General features: G+C 49.7%; 1 protein-coding gene across 3 annotated transcripts in view; it reads right to left on the bottom strand.

Annotated features, from left to right (window-relative positions):
• Positions 1–8,695, bottom strand: part of CACNA1H (calcium voltage-gated channel subunit alpha1 H) — a 132,833-nt gene extending 124,138 nt beyond the window's left edge. For all 3 annotated transcript variants that reach the window (XM_068908216.1, XM_068908218.1, XM_068908217.1), the window contains exons 1-3: positions 8,503–8,695; positions 5,253–5,386; positions 538–635 (exon numbers count right to left, since the gene is read on the bottom strand). In XM_068908216.1, the coding sequence (XP_068764317.1) occupies positions 538–635; positions 5,253–5,386; positions 8,503–8,595 (325 nt within the window). In that variant the 5' untranslated portion in view covers positions 8,596–8,695. The remainder of the gene's footprint in view (positions 1–537; positions 636–5,252; positions 5,387–8,502) is intronic.
• Between the last annotated feature and the right edge of the window lie 7,564 nt (positions 8,696–16,259).

Raw genomic sequence — 16,259 nt, 5'->3', positions numbered from 1 at the left:
TTACTTGCCTCAGAGAATTCACAAAAATGGTGGAAAACAACTACAAAAATTTGGCATCCCAGGTACAAAATCTACTCGCTTACCCTTTACTAACACCGATGATAATAACAAATGATCTCTTACTTGCCGTCAAAAATTAAAATAAATGAACTTGCTCTCAGCAGGCAGGAGAGCAGACTACTGCAAGACTTAGCAAGCATATAATCCGCTCGGGCGGTTTTAAATCTCTGTTTTTCCTGGGGATTGGTCAGTCAGAGCCCTTAGCCTGCAGAGATTTACACCGAGCGCGTGACCGCAGCGCGGTCAAGTGTTTTGGGCAGCGGCCCTGACCCCTTCAGCGCCCACGGGCGTTGCTGCAAGCCCAGCCGAATGCTCCAGGACCTTGCGCCCCACCAGCTTAGCGACAACCAAGGACCAAAATCGCTCGGGCGGGAGCTCTCTGCTTCCTCGGGAGCGCGGGATTCCCAGCCGGCTGCTCGGAGCCGGCGGCGAGCGCCCGGCGGGGGCTGCAGGCAGGGACAGAACGATTGCACTTACTTGGGACCCTGTTAATGGCTCGCAGCGGCCTGAGTACCCGGACGGTGCGGATCGCAGACAGACTGACGTTGTGTCCATCCAGAGAGTACTCCATCATGCTGAGGAGGAAAGAGAGAAGAAATCAGGTCGTGGGACGCTCGCTCTTTGCGCTGGACGGCGCTGGGGCCGCCCCGGCTTGGGGCAGTCCCTGCGCGGCCGGCCAGGGAGCCGCACGCGGCGCGCGTGAAACCGGCCGGCTCCGGGGCCGGAGCGCGTTGCCCGCTGGCTGCAGGGCCGATGGGGCGCAGGAACTCATGTTCCTGAGATCATCCCCCCTACTAGCATCCCGGCATATTTTCACGCCATTTTTCTCCTATAACAAAAACGCGAATAACTGCGCTGACAAATGACGGCTGAGGTAGTTTGCTCTCCATTTTATTATTGAGAATAGGGAACATTTTCTTTTTCATGCTCCGTCTCCATTTCACATAAACATTTCTCTCGCGGCCTGGGAAGGACGTTAGCTTTAGTCAGTTTTCTTGCTCTTTTATAGCAATGAGTGGCAAACGTGTGTAGCGCAGTTTTTTTAATGGGGTTATGGCTAGTTAGCGTGGCTGTAATTACAATTTATGAGTTTGACTACAGGGAAGCACTTGTAAATATGTCACAAGTCTCTCACCACGCCTGTTCAAATAACGTAACAGCATCAAAAGCAACTCTGCAAGTAAGCTGCTGGCCCCCATGGAGAAAGGGCTTTTGTTTTTTCTTGAAAGAAACAAACAGATATGGAAGGAAGAAGGCAAATATGAGCAGAGCCGCTGTAACCTCAGAAACTGCAGTGCGCAACGGGAGATTTTTCTGTTTAAGCATCCTACAGCCAGGATGTACCCAAAATGGTTAAGTGCCACCAAGAAGCAACAATCAAGCTGTCCTTCTCCCTTGCTTTTGAGGTGTAACCCCACCATATCACTGGTATTGCAGTGGGGGGACTTCGGCCCTTTAACCCTAATTCCCCTGCGGAGGCCATGGCAGTTCTGAGCTGTTTTTAGCAATAACCTTCCAAAGGCTTTTTTTTTTTTTTCTGCTGTAGTTAGTGAGGCTTTATAAATCAAAACCACCTTAAAGCTTGTATGTAGGAACTGAGCCGAACTTGATGAATAGCTTTAAAACTCAGCACGGCCTGAAAACAGGTTTTAAATCTAACGCGTGTTCATTAGGCAGCCGTAGCAGAGCGGCGGGGAAGCAGCACGGAGCCGCGTGGAGGACCACACAGCGGGAGAGCCATTGGAAATGCCCGTTCGCGCCTGTGCCAAGGGGGCTGGAGCCAGCACCAGGTGCGTGCTTTAAACAGACCTTGCAGGAATAGGCAAACCATTGTTTAAAGTCCCCCAAACTAATAGTGCTGAAGACTGAGTCTGTTCGCTGGCTTGGTCCCAATATGGCACACTCACAATTTATCGGGTGGCTGAGTAAGTGGATTTTACTGTAACTGATACAGTTTTTAAACTTCTAATAGCATGTAAAAGGAGTATGAAATGCACCAGTGGGAGCTGGTTTTTACTCCAGAGGGTGCGTGCAACTATTAGCGTGTTAAATGCCAACTCCCAGGGCATTACCTTGCTTCAGGTTGGCCCTTTTGTCAGCGACCTTCTTGGGAGTTTTAGCAGAGCTGATAAAAGGTGAATAAGGATCTAAGATTTGGCCTAGGCAACAGACTTTCTGCCTCTGGTGTTTTGGACTTCTGTGATATACCACTAACTAAACTGCAGAGGATCTATATCGCCTACCGAAGGCAACCTGCACCGCTTCACTGACTGCAATGGATTCCAGACTGGACATTTTACAAGCATCGAAACCAATTGAAACCTTCATATAAAACTCAGATGTTTCTTTGTCAAGAAGAACGCTGGGGTCTTATTCTCATACCACACTTAGAAGCCAAGAATACCCTGGAAATCCCCCACGGAAACCTGCTGGAGCTGGGAATTTTGGATATGCAGGGTCTGGAGGTCAGAATGGACTGGCACGTGGTAGGTGATTCCTCATAGCCCCTGCACATGGGAAAAAGGAGGTACAAGCCTTTGCAATATCTTCTGCCAACAACGGCTTCCACTCCTTGTGCTGTCAAGTTGAGGCTGTCCAAAGCGTGTCTTATGGGCCTGCAACGTCTCCAGGGACTGGATGCACAAGCAATCTCTCTGGTTTCCGCTCTTGTGGATAACATTTCTGATACTTGGGAAATGCTTTCAACTTGGCTGCTCGTCAGACTGAAAGGTTGTAAGCTCCGTTCGGTCTGAAATTTTCCAGGGTACATTTCTTAGGCAAGCAGAACATGAAAGGGCTTCAGTGCTGGAACAAACTTCAGAGACAATCTGTTGCTAAAGGCAGAAGATATGTTTATTTTGTAGTTTCCCCGCTTACCCTCAGTTTTCTTTGGTACATTTGCTAGTAAGCCAGCTCAGCTTACTTGAGGAGACCAAATAGGACAAACAAAGCAGGCAGCACTGCATATCACTTGTTTCCCTTCTTATTAGAAAAGCTTTGTATTAACTTCATCACATCCCTCCACTTGCTGGAAAAAGCAACTGAGTTATTCCAGTAGTTTACTCGCTGCTAAAACTGCCTCTGGTTTTAGGAACAAAGATAGGATTGGGTGGTTGTGGTAGAAGAAGCGAATAGCCCCAGCCCATCCGCATGGCTTCGCCCTGCCCTCCGCCAGTGTTGCCTAGCGGCCACCCTGGCCCCAAACCAGCCTTTCTTTTGGGAGCTGGAGGCAATGCCATCACAGGCATGGCCTCATCAGCTGGAAAAGGCCAGGATCAGCCAGCAAAAGGGGTTGTCCTGCTTCTCATCTCCAGCCTTAGTAACGCTGCATGGGCAGAAGGTCTTCCTATAGGGGTTTCCTGGCGTTTCTGCTGTTTTCGTTCTTCTCAAATGTACGCTTGCCACTTAGGGTTAGAAATGGCCTGGAAAACTATCAAACTGACTCACCAGCCATCTTCCTTGTCTAAGCGAACAAAGATCCTGGTGCCAAAATCTGCCTTGGAAGTATGAGTGGAGGGCTCTGCCTCTGTGCTTGCATGTGATACTTTATTATAGTCTTTGCTGTGAAGACCTGTTTGATGACACCGGGAACCTCCACTCAGCCATTAGGAGAGCCAATCCTACAGGTTCGGCATGGGGAAACACCGCCAGCACCTTTGGTTATGTAAGCCAGATTTCTGATCCTGAGACTCCCAAGGAAACCACAACCCTGCTCTGGTCCTGGATTCATCACTGCAGCAGCTTTGGAGAAAAAATCCTCAATGGCCTCTGTTGTAGTTCTTGCTGTTCCTCCTAGCTGTAACCACACGCGAGTCCAAAGGAAGCTCTGCTCAGGATGGCTCAAGTTTTATTCAAAGTGGTCAGGCCGTTCCTAATTGTATTCCAGACACGGGGCAAAACAAAACTCCTTTATTAGTGGAGTTAAGATTGAACATCACTAATGCAAGGGTAAAAATCCCCCAACATATTACAGGAATGTTCTAATTAACCCCAGACTGGTCTCTATAAACCCAGGAATTCAGAAAGAAGGCAGTGCTCTGTAATTAAACCAGTCTATCCCTTTCTGTGGGGTGCCAGGCACGTAAAAGAGGCTGGGGTTTCTAACTTTGTTCATAGAAAAAAAGTTTTAGACTTGCCAAGTAACTCATGCAGCCTTCCCCTAGGAGTGTAAGGGAGCTGGTGGCAGAAGAACCCAGATCTTCCTGGGGTGATTCAGCAAATAATTTAAACCTGTTTATTAACACATCCTACAGAAATAACCAGCTGTGGGAGACAGTGTTAAAACGTAACCAGCAAAGTCTGCAGGAGAAATTCGCAGGCGCTTGTCATTTAGGAGGATCAGCAAAGGCAGCTGATGATCAGCTTCTGTCTAGCTTTTTCCACTGGGATATCTATCTTCTGAACCAGATTTTTGGGCTGGATTCTCCCTGTTTGGCTGAGTTCTGCCTTCCTGCTTTGCTCTAATGGTGCTACTACAGCTGTCAGGTTCACACAGAACAGTGATTTTCCTGCCAAGTTGAAGAGCTCACTTTCTTAATTAAATCCCTTAATGCAGGTTGCTAAGTACACTACTCTCTATTAAAACAGACGTGAGTTTTTGGGAAGCAATTTCTTTTATCCTTTATTTGCATCTCTCTCAGCTTTCTGCCTCTCTCAGACCTTTGGCAATGACAAAACTAGCTAGTTTCATTGCTGCTTCCAGCCATATTCTAGGGAATGTCAACCTCAGTTGCTCAACTCGTTGTCTATGGTGGTGGTATTCGAGCGTTGCACGGGATGCAACCCAGCCCCAAGCCCACATGGCCTGAACTTCAGCTGTGGCTTCAGCAGAAGCAGGGCTGAACTGCCATGTGCTTTACCCACCCGTTGTCGAGGTGGTGATCTCAGCCACAAGCTCTGGGACATGCTGGCTATCATAAGGATGGCATCAGTAGGCCTTTGATTTGACAAGGATCACTCTGGCAAAAGGATCGCTATCGAAAACCAGATGGCTTTTGCCCTGACACTCACATTCTTCCCCATAACCTGGCGTGGCTGCCAGAGACTTAACCCAATGAAATTTTGGTTTGGCTCAAGTTTGGCAGCTTCCACAATCTGTTATGAAAACCAGCCAGGACAACCTGCAGATTCGGTTCTCTGGGGTTTTCTTGCTTTCACCACAAATAGCAAATTTATGAGGTTTGGTTACTGACCCTGCCATCACGATGAAGAAGTCCAGGCGATTCCACGTATCTCCAAGGTAACACTTCTGCCCGAAGATCCCCAGAGCCACCATCTTGATGACCATCTCCACCGCAAAGAAAGCGAAAATGAAGTCGTCAAATGCCTGGAGATCAGTAAAAGATTATTACAGTCAGTTCTGCTGTGCTCTCTTATCAGGGAAAGGGAAAGCACAGACATGAGCGCTCCTCCTGCAAAGGCACTCTGTACATCCTGCTGACAGACTCTGCAAGGCAAAGTAGTAGTGCCCAAGTGCCATCTCCTGAAGTTAAAATAAAACCTGCAATATTTGCTGGGTGATGGCAATTCTTGAGTGCAGCTCCTGGGTTAGTTTATTGCTTGGGGGACATTGGCAGCATCTGTTAATCTACTGACAAAGATACATGGCCATAACTGTTGTAGGGGCTGGGATTATCTCGGCATTTAGAGCCAGAATTGCATTCAGCATCAGCTTGTGGTTGGCTCCTGGAGGGTCTCAGCAACCTGCAGTGGAAGCTGAGTCTCCAAGCTGAGGCAGCCCAAACCCACTAGAAGGAATCTGTCTCATCTAACATAGAGGCATCTGCTTCACCTCTGATGCTTTCACGGGCTCCAGGAGGGACTGGGTTCGTGTTCAGGCACCCAGACATAGCTGGGTGACTGTGCACATCAAGTACAGGTGGAAGCAATAGCTATAAAGGGCAGTTCTGCTGCAGGTGAGGAACGACTGCTGCAGTATCACATGGGGTGAAGGCTCAGCGCATCCCACTGGCCAAGTGCAGCATGCCCCTTCACGAGGGTTAAGACCATGGTTTTTAAACTACGATGGGAACAAGAGAGGAAAATAAGGATGAGCAAATTAATCCAGTGCCGCCTTACAGAATATGCCTCAGCCTTTACTTGAAGGAACCACTTTGGCAGAGTAGCAGGGAGCCGGACAGCAGGGACGTGCAAGGGCTGACGGCTCCATCTGTCCTGGTGACCACATATACGTGCATGAAATGCGGAAGCATTTGAAGATGCCACAAAATGGTCTCTTTTGTAAATACTCTTGCGAAAGTTGCCTGTAAAATTGAACATCAGGAGGTATAGATTGCTTTTAAATCACGCGCAAAGGCTTTGTTCTTTTGCATAACAGCCTCACTGAAGGACAGCAATTTCTTGATCCACAGACATGTTGCTGAACAGAACTATCTACTCGCTTAATGATCACACTGTTTGGTACTGTGTCTCTGACACTTTCATTTTGAGGCCAGAATGGATTAATGGCTAACTTAACAGAACATCCACATGGAAGCCAAGTTCCCATTGCGTGTCCATGTACCTCTGCGTGGTTGGGTGTGAGAATGATCTTGTCTAGCTGTTGGCTTTATCAAGCAACGTTCCCCTTGATAAACTCCACTGAAATTTTGCTCCATTATTTCAGTTCATTTAATAACTGGCATCTGAACGCCTCCATAAAGAAGTTCAGGTTTTTCTACCTCATGTTCTGGCTTCCGTTTCCTCCTGCAAGCTGTGACAGGGCGATGGATAAAGATGGTTTTACTTGTAGCCCTTTTCTGCCTGCAAACCCATTAGGATAACACTTTGGTTTTTACAAATATACTCAACATGTTGCAATTATTCAGCAATTATTAGAAACTAAATTCAGTGCCTGGGCTCCTTGCAGACTGTACACGTGTTTATTCTAGGGAGAACAGACCGCTGTGTGTTTTGCAAGCTGTGTGATTGCGACCTGATTAAACTACATTGTTATGAAAAAAAAGGAAGCAAATAACAAGCATTCATTAATGTCACCTTCTTGTCCAGGCAGGATTCCCTTTGTCTGCCTGGACGTTTTGGCAGGGACGAGGATCCTCCAAACAAAGTCCCACATGGGTGAGTATATGCAAATAAACTGCAGGCGCAAGGAGGGTAACCCTTCTATTTCGGGACAGATAAGACACTCTCTGACGGGCTTTCTGGGGGTGAGACCTCAGCTGCCTGCAGGGTGCAGCCTTCCTCGGAAGCAGCTGTACTAGCCACCTTTGGGTGCCACTTTGCGCCTGACTGCCAGTTCTGCGCCTGACCCTTTGGAGAAATTCCTACGCTGGATACCTCTCGTGCAATAGTTTCTCCAAACTTTATCTTATTCCTTAACAAACCCCTAAGTGGCTTCTCTGTTCATCTGGTTTACTTGGCTCCACATTTAACAGGTCCTCCTTTTGGACTGAAGGAGGTTTCCATGCCATTCCTGCATTTGCAGGCAAGTCTGGACCAAGCTTTGAAAGGGGCAGGAGAGGTTGGTTGGAAGCATCCCAATGGCCTTCCTTTAATGCTGAAAAGCTCAAAGGGAGGTAAAACAGCAGATATGTGAAGGATTCAAATGAACCAAGAGTGTTATACTGCCACGTGTCCCTGCCTTGCTTGATGTAATGCGTTAGAAAGACTGAATAGTTCGTTTCAAGCCTCAGAAATGAGTTGTTGCAGGAAGCCTCGCGCCAAGGTGCAGCCCACACACCAGATGCTGCCAGGCTGTGCTTCCAAAACGAACCCTGCGGGCATATGGCAGCGAGGGGATTGCCAGGACTCAGCGAGGGATGACAGGACAGACACGAAGCCCCACTAGGGCTGGGGTGGCCAGAGGCTGGCGCTTACGGTCTGGGAGGGAGTTTCATGTTGGCACGCATTTCCCAACGGTCAGTTATCCTGGTACTTGGCCATGTGACAGCTGAGGGACTCAGTTGTGGAGCACAGCAGGTGTGGACCCATCCCATGTTTTAGCCTCTTCTTCCAGAGAGGGCAAAGTCACCAGTGCCTGACTGCACAGACCACACCGCAGCAACCCAAGAGACGCCAGCAGTGACCTGGCTGGAGTGAAAGCTGCTGCGTGTGAGCAAAAGGTTCCCTGCGGCATCTTGTAATTAAAAAGTGCTCAACACCAGATGATGCCCAGTTCTGAGACTCCCACCCTTACCGGCTGTGTAGAGAAATGATCTTGCTGTGGTGAGTTCCAACCAGTCAGCCCTTGGGTTCCACATAAGGTTGCAGCAGCATGTCCCCGTCTCCCCTGAAGCCAGAAGACCAGGCCAGACTTGGCAGACTCATTGGCCGTCATTGTAAAAACCATCCCTATACAAAGGGTTTTCATGACAGGATCCTGGGGCAGAGGGACACAATGGTCCCAGCTCTTGGGACAGCCACCCGCCCCGCGCGCCGTTCAGCGATGCATGCCCAGGAAGTGTGGCAGGTCTGTGCTCTTACCTCCAGGATGGTGCACCGCTCCGACTGGCACTCCACATCCTCGCAGGGCTGGAACATGCCCAGGGTGACGCAGTTCAGGAGGATGACCAGCATGCTGACATGCTCGAACCAAGTGAGAGGAGGGCGTTAAGGAGAGCACACGCTTTGTCAGCCATCGCCAGGATGCAGGGGAAGGGGACGCCAAAGCTGAGACACTGCACGATTTACACAGCAAAAAGCCTTCACTCCTGGCACAAGCAACAAAGAAAACACCTCAAAATATCCCAGATTTACTAAGATTTGAAGTTTTTAGTAATTGATGGGAAAGGGCCTTGGAAAGGGTACTCCTATTGAGACGAAGGGACAAAGGATGCCTTTTTTATTTCCTACAGAGAAGCAAAGTTGGGGAAGTGCAACAAGGGACATTGCTGTGTTTTCCACCTGGAGGCCCCCGTGCTGTCATTCACTGCTGTATTTCATCTCCGCACAGGAGACGCCAAGAGCCCAAAAGTCTCTGTCCTTCCCCTGGGGCAACTTTCATCTCCAGATCTCAAAGATTTTTACCACTTAATCACCCACAATGTCCACTAGCACTCACTCCTTCACTGCCATGATAAAGAAACCAAGACAAAGAAAGATGAATTGATTCAGGCACCATTACAAGTCACACCAGATCTCAGGTGGGCTCTCCAGGTCCTTCCTTGCTCCAGCCAGGAAGGTTGCCCTCCTGGTTTCCATCGCAAGTCAGAGAGTGGTTGCCAAATACAGCTTATCTCCTTCCTTGGTGTCTGAGTCTCAAGGAGCTAAGGAGGCCAGATAAGGCTCTACATCATGACCAGAGATATAAAAGCAAAATGAAGCCAAGCCAGCAGCACAAGCTAGTAGGGCCAAGGATGATGGCATGTTGGGATATGGGATGTAAATCACAGAGTGATGCCTGGGAATGAATAGTTCAGCTGGACCTGCTCCTTCTCAGAGCTGGCTCAGCAAACTCCAGGTTTCCTCTGGGATACAGGATTCACAGCACGGCTTTGAAAGCAAAGGGAAAGGTTCAAGGTTGGACATCTCCATTGTCACCAAAAAAAGACCCAATTCTCCTACAGGACCCACCAATGTACAGCTACAGTAACATTAAAAGTTTTGAAGTAGTAAGTGCTGATTCTCATCAGTGCAAAATAGGCTCAGAGCTTATGATTACTGCTGCTGGTATGACCATTAAAAGTAATAAAAAAAGATTTGGGGGAACTGAACAGGAGTTTCACAAATTAAGCATGAATGAGGGAACTGTTCTTAAGAAAATAATTAGAAACATCTGTGTATGAATAAACCTTTCTGCTTTTAAACACATATGAGTGTGTGTGTGAGCAAGGGACCATGGAGAAAGAATATAGACATTGTCTCATTTCTGATAATAAAAATTCTCCCACTTCAGAAAACCAAACAAAAATCCCACCATATTTACCCTTTCTTGTGGAAGGGAGAGGGCTCAATCTCACCGCCCAGGGCAGAAGGATGGCCAGGGAATGCCTCTGTCCTTCTCTGGGCTCCCAGCGGTCTAGTTTCAACTGAGCAGTTCCAGGAGTGACGGTTCCTCGTCCCTGGGCAGGAGGAGGAGGAGGAGGGGTCCACAGAGCACCTCTGTTTTGGCAGATGGCAGGTGGGTCTTACTTGCCGCCGAAGGCACTCCTTGCTGCTGCACCATGTGGTTGTCTGAGTTCCCGGCAGGTCACTCGAATCTTGATCCCTGAACTTTACTGCCATTCCTTTTAAATCTAAGGATAACCCCTTCCACTCACTCTGCAGGGAATGGCTGACTTTCTCCATCAGCTTTGACAAGAGGCACCCCGAGGCAGAGGTGCCCAGGCGGAAGGGAGATTTCACCAAATGGTCCCCAAACTTTTGGTTTTAGAGAGTGATTTAATTTGAAAATTCAGAACTAAGAATGCCTTGGAGTCCATGCGGGGGTCCAAACACATTGGACTTGCAAGCACACTTGTCTAAAATGGAAATGCTCTACAGAAATAAACAACTGAAAGAAATAAAAACCCAGGTCCCTCTGTTGGCGATGCAGAAGGAGCTGGGAGAGGCCAAGCCCCTGGCCGCAGACCCAGAGAACCTTTGCATTGCTGAAGCATCATCAGCCTCGATTTATTTTAATTTCTCCCTCTTTTCAATGACTTCTTTCTGATTTTTGACATGTGTAGGGGCTGTTTGGCTCCCCCTGCCTTTTGACTAATTAGAAGCAGAGTGGTAATCCTGTTCCGTAGAGAAAACAGACGGCAGCAGACCCAAACAAAGCCTAACCCACGGCCACATCCTACTTACAATATTTGCGTTGCTTGATGGGTTTCATGTGGAGCTCCCTGCAAACACAGCTCCCGGGCTATTCCCAGGATGCCTGCAATTGCATTCATTTCACGTATCATAACTGGGCAATTTTTTCCCCTTAAAGTAAAAAAAAAAAAAAAAAGCATGAGAGGTCAATCTCCAGCGAAGGAGAGCAGAGAGGAGCTCGGCCTTGGGCTGGCTTCATCCCCTGCTACACAGGAAGTTTCCAGGCCGGGGAAACCTTCGCAGCTTTTCTAACCTAGACTTTCCCCCATGGCAAGCATGAATAAGGCTTGAATCCCGTGATGACGTCTCTTCTCTGTCCTGCTGTCTGTGGACAGTGGCCAACACAAACGCACAGAGGTTGGTCCTCCTGCCCCCTTGCCTTGCCCCTGCCTGGCCTTGGGGGCAGAGCAGCTCTCAGCACAGCCAGGTCATAGTGACATCGGCTCAATTCTCTTAAACCTGCTGAAAGACCCCGATTTACCTCTCACTAGCATCTGCTCCAAGGAAAGGAACATGCTTCCTGCCTGCTAAGCATTTGCAAACTTCTGTACCCCTCTGTTTCAAGCTGAGATGATCAAGAATTAGGCCTTGGTTTCCACTAGAAAGCACTGATTTGTCAAAAGGGAGCCACTGATGTGGACCAGTTTGGACAGCAGTATTCTTTCAAGAGGGACTTTTTCAGTTTAAATATAGAGGAGCTCCAGATAGGCCGAGGCCTTGGGCATTGCTCAAGGGAGCCCTCAGGAATACGGAAAACACGGATGGGTGTCTGGGTTCCCCCACACCCTGGGCTCAAACCCCAGTTGCTGCGTTAGTGTGTGTTTGGTGCTCAGATCCTTCTCAACCTGATGCGGAATTGGAAGCATTTACAAAAATCTTTGGGAACAGAAAACCTGCCATCTAGATCCAGCATTTGCCCAGGATTTTTGATTTCAGTGCAGTGCCTGAAATCGAAGGATGAAGATGTTTGCAGGGTAAAAGCCCAGTTATGCTGAGACCTATGGGAATTTTACCAATAGCTTCAGTGGACATGAAACTTGGCCCATGAGATGCAGAGAGACTTTCTGCTTTTCAGAGGTCCTGGCTCCCCAAGGCGCCTTTTCCCTGGTGCTCTGCTCTCAGGAACTCTAAACACTTCTTTCATTCCTCCAAATGCTCTAAGTGCAGTTTTATAGTGATATGGTTAAATAATCACCTGCACTAAAAGAATTGTTACTAGAGCTGCCTCAGTTCCTCAGACAGACGCACTGTTGTCCCCTGTCCATCTTAGACCAAAGCTGAGTTTGGTGCCTTTCACTAAGACAGAAGAGCTGTTTTAATTTTCTAACAACAAAAAAGCAAAGCTCTGCCATAACTCCGTGGTAGAAGATGTTCAGGAGCCAGCAGCAAAGGTCAGAAACAGCTGAGAGATGGAAACGGCAAAACTGCAGCATTTAGAAAGAAAAAAGACCCCAAAAAACTTATGCCACCTTTGAAGAAAAGTCTGTAGCCAGCCTGAAAAGGCAAAAAAAAAAATACGCTGGTGGGAGCAGTCCTGCTTTGGCAACAGAGCGGATGGGAGGACGGTGGAGGGACCCGCACCGTCAGGGCTCGGATCCTTCCCCGGGAGCACGGTCCTCTCCTGCCCCTTCTCCTGCCTCCCCGTGACCTTTCTTGATGGGGCCCGAGCCGAGACGCCAGCCCGGCCGCACTCGGCCCCGCTGCCGCTCCGCGCCGGGGGTTTGCTACCACCGCACTAAGTGCCTGCCCTATTTCTTTTCACATCAGATTAATGGCAGTGATTAGTTCCCTAACTGGAAAGCAGGATTACCCGGCAAGCCCTGGCCTAGCAGCACTAATCCTCCGTCCCTCCGGTGCCCAGAAACGCCAGGCAGAAGCAATTCCAGTTCGTTCCCTTCCTGGCCGGGGGTGCCCCAAAAGCTGGGATTTACCCCATGGCCAGCTGGTTCCCTCAAGCGTCCCCGTGGCCCATGCAGCGGTGCATGGAGATGCCCCACAGAAACGCTCCCCGGTGCCAGGAGCAGATGCTGCTTTGCAGGTGGGATTAGAAAAGCATCTTTTTGCAGCAGCCTCCCCACGCTGCAACCAAGCCAAGAGGGGCAAGTCCAATCCTAGGGGGGAAAAGGTGAAAAAAATCCCACCGATATCCACAGCCTCAGCTTGCCTCAGATTCATTAAAGGAGAAAGTAGCTCACTAATGAAATAGGTCGTTTATTTTTTTTTAGCCAAGCAGTTGCCGCAGCCAGCAGTGCCCATGCACGAGCGGCGCCTTTCAGCCGCGATTTTGGTGCCGGTCCAAGCGTACCTCGGCAGTCCGGACCCAGCCTGCAAAGCCTCCCTGCAGCCAAGGGGTCGAGGAGGGCCAAACCCTGCAATACCGAACTCGACCACCATGTCCTTCTGGAGTGGATGAGAGCTGTGGGCAAGCAGCGTTCAACTTTAGGGGTTGCAAAAGAGCTGTGAGAGAGGAAAAAAGCAGGCTCTGGCAAAAAACTACCCTCCGAGCACAACGGTCCTAGGGGACATTAGTTTTTTTACCTGCCGGCCAGCTAGAGCCGGCGTTTTGGGATTACCGCATGGGTACCCGCACGGGTTGCCAGCTCCCTCCATCATCAGCCCAAGAGCATTGCTGGGTTTGCATTGGATTTACCGGGCATCCTCCGGCCTCCGGGTCCTGCTGCGCGCGGCGCCTGCCGACCCGTTAACACCGTGACTGTGCAAAAACCGGCACATCTGAGTTACCATGGAAACCGCTGCTCCGGGAGGCCGCTCAACCACCACCCAACCGGGCGCCGGAGCAGGGGCGCGAAAGGAGACCGACGCAAAGGGCAGATGCGGGCAAAGCACCGGCGGGGACGATGGTTACAAAAGAGCTGCTTAATATTTCTGGCTTAGCCACAGATTCCGGGTAATGACATCTCAAGCGGGACCGCGAGAAGGCTGCGGGTCGGGCCGCGAGCCCCGGGGCGCAGCGCGTCGCCCAACCTCGCCACGGCTTCCCCACCGCTGCTCCCCGGCGAGCCCCGAGCTGCCCGGTTAACATCAAAGCCTGCAGGTGACACTGAGCTTTTTGGCCGAGCATCAGGTGGAAACGCCCGCGGGACCGGGGAGCCCGACGAGGTGAAGCCACGGCGAGACAAGGCGGGAGGCAAGACCCAGCTCCGCGCCCATCCTCCAGCCAGCAGCTTCTGCTGGCGGCCCCCCATTCCCCAGGGTCCGAGTTTCACCATTTTAACTAAAATGGGGCCCCAGTGTAGAAGAGGCGTATGCAGAAACCAGGCCATCCCTCAAAACCGTGCCGGTCCCACCTGCTGGTAGGGCAACGGCCAACACCGATGCTCCCAGGCAGCTTTTAACACCATTTAACTGAAATGGCCTTGGGGTAAAGACATGTGGCTTGAAGATAAAGAGATCTGGTAGCCCGAACATCCCAATGCACGGCCAAGACCCTCTTTCCACGCGGACTTCTGCCTTGCTAGTTGAGCTGGGAGGGTCCTGACTTCATTTAAAAAGCAAAAGAGACGGGAGCTTCAGGGTGTGCTGAACTAGCTGCCCAAGACAGCTCTAGCGTTTCCAGCAGGGAACCTAAGTGGACGGAGCCAAAAGAAGAGTTTGGTTTGGAGAGCCGATCGTCCGTACCCCATCATTTGACGTGAGCGGCAACGCACGTGCTGGAGGAACAGGCCGGCCAGAGCGAGCGGCAGGAGCTGCGACGGGGCTCATCCGTCGCAACGGCAGCGCCACGGCAAGGCTCTCCAGTCTCCTGGGGACATTAGCAATTAATTAAGGAATCAGGCTAACAAACATAGAAAACATTTTTGTTTTTGAAACTGCTCCGCACTGGGTCTGAGGCAGAATGGGACATCGCAGACGCCTGGCACCTGACGATGCCCGACAGACCGAGGCAGCCGGCAGCGGGAAGGTGTTTCATAGTGGCGCGCGAACCATTTTTCTCAATGCAGTAAGTGCTGCCTGAAGACACGTTTGCTTTGGGTCCGTAATTTAACTTTTCTGTTTTTAAAGCAGTGCATTTGTGACTTTGGGCTTTGCTGGACCCCAGGTACCAAACCAAGCGCAGAGGAGGCTGGGCAGCCCTCGGGCGCTCCTGCTCTGCCCCCGTGAAACAGCCGCCAGGATGACACCCAGATGGAGACTTAACACCGTGGCATCCTAGGCAGACCCCCTTATTTCACTTTAAAAGAGCCTTAATTCCATTGAGTTTATGGCAACATAAAAAACTTAAGCAAAACCAGAAATAAGTGGTGTCCTCACCCAGCTCCCAGCGCTCACGCTGTGCTTTGCGCTCGTTTAGCTCAACTGGTTCAGACACAGAGCTAATTAAACCGGAGCACCAGCCCCATCCCGCCCTGACCACTTCATCTCCTCCAGAGACGGCTCGTGCTATTTTACATTAGGACATCGAAGGCTGCAGGTAGAAGAAAGGAGTTATTCTGCTTAATTAAAAAAACCCTAGCCCCAAAATTGCATCCCCCAGTTCTCATCCCCCATAAACCTCTCATTCTTGGCACAAAAAGAAATGTCAAATTAACTGCAATGATGCAACTCAGATCTCTGTTTCACACATTTTGGCCAGCGAAATGATGTGGATAGTTCCAATTTCTAGAAGACTTTCAGATCCTTATGCTTTCATGCAGTGTTATAAGGAGATTTCTTGGCTTGCTGCTAAAAGTCTAATATTTTCTTTAAAATTCTGAAGGCCTTCCTAACTGTAAGATACGTAAGACAAAAAAACAATGCTTTTCTTGTTAGGATGCTAGACTTTCAATATATGTTTGTAAACTGCACAGGTATAGGGTAGACAGCCACGTCTGCAGTCCTGTTTTTTGTCTTTTTTTAACTTTGCACCAATAACGAGCACAGAAAACTCCGGTGAAGAGAAAACGGGGAAGGCTCAGACATACCCAGTGCAACTGAGTCGGCTCCCCTATGCGATGCAGCCAGCCTGCGCTTCAGCATTTTCACGGCGCTAATCTCTCCCATCCATCATTCCGATTCTAAAAATACTTCTGCGATAAACACACTAAAAATGCCGGGGCCGTGTTACTGCCGTGTCGCAAACTCCCTTGCTTTCATCCCATGCCTCGTGACGAAGGACAAGCTGCTAAAAACCCCGCGTCCTTGTGATGGACCAGTCTCAGCTTCATTTACAACTTCCCCACGCGGCCCAAGCCCCCGCATCTCTCCCCGTGCCTGCCGGAGACGGGAGGGTGGAGGAACCGAAGCCGAAACACCCAGCAACCGAAAAACAGCGCTTCAAGATCACGGTGCTTACTATTTTCAAATAATCTTATTATTTCGAAGCCAGTCAGGGGATTTTGGAGACTGAACCGCTTATTTTAAATGCTTGGATTTGGCAGTATTGCTATTATTACTGCTATCGTATCTGCATGCATTGCGCACGACTCGGAGGAGGAAAGCAGAGT

The sequence above is a fragment of the Struthio camelus genome, chromosome 15 (genome assembly GCF_040807025.1).
Source record: "Struthio camelus isolate bStrCam1 chromosome 15, bStrCam1.hap1, whole genome shotgun sequence".
NCBI lineage: Eukaryota > Metazoa > Chordata > Aves > Struthioniformes > Struthionidae > Struthio > Struthio camelus.
The sequence above is the reverse complement of the archived record's forward strand: the minus strand, read 5'-3'. Positions and strand labels throughout refer to the sequence as shown.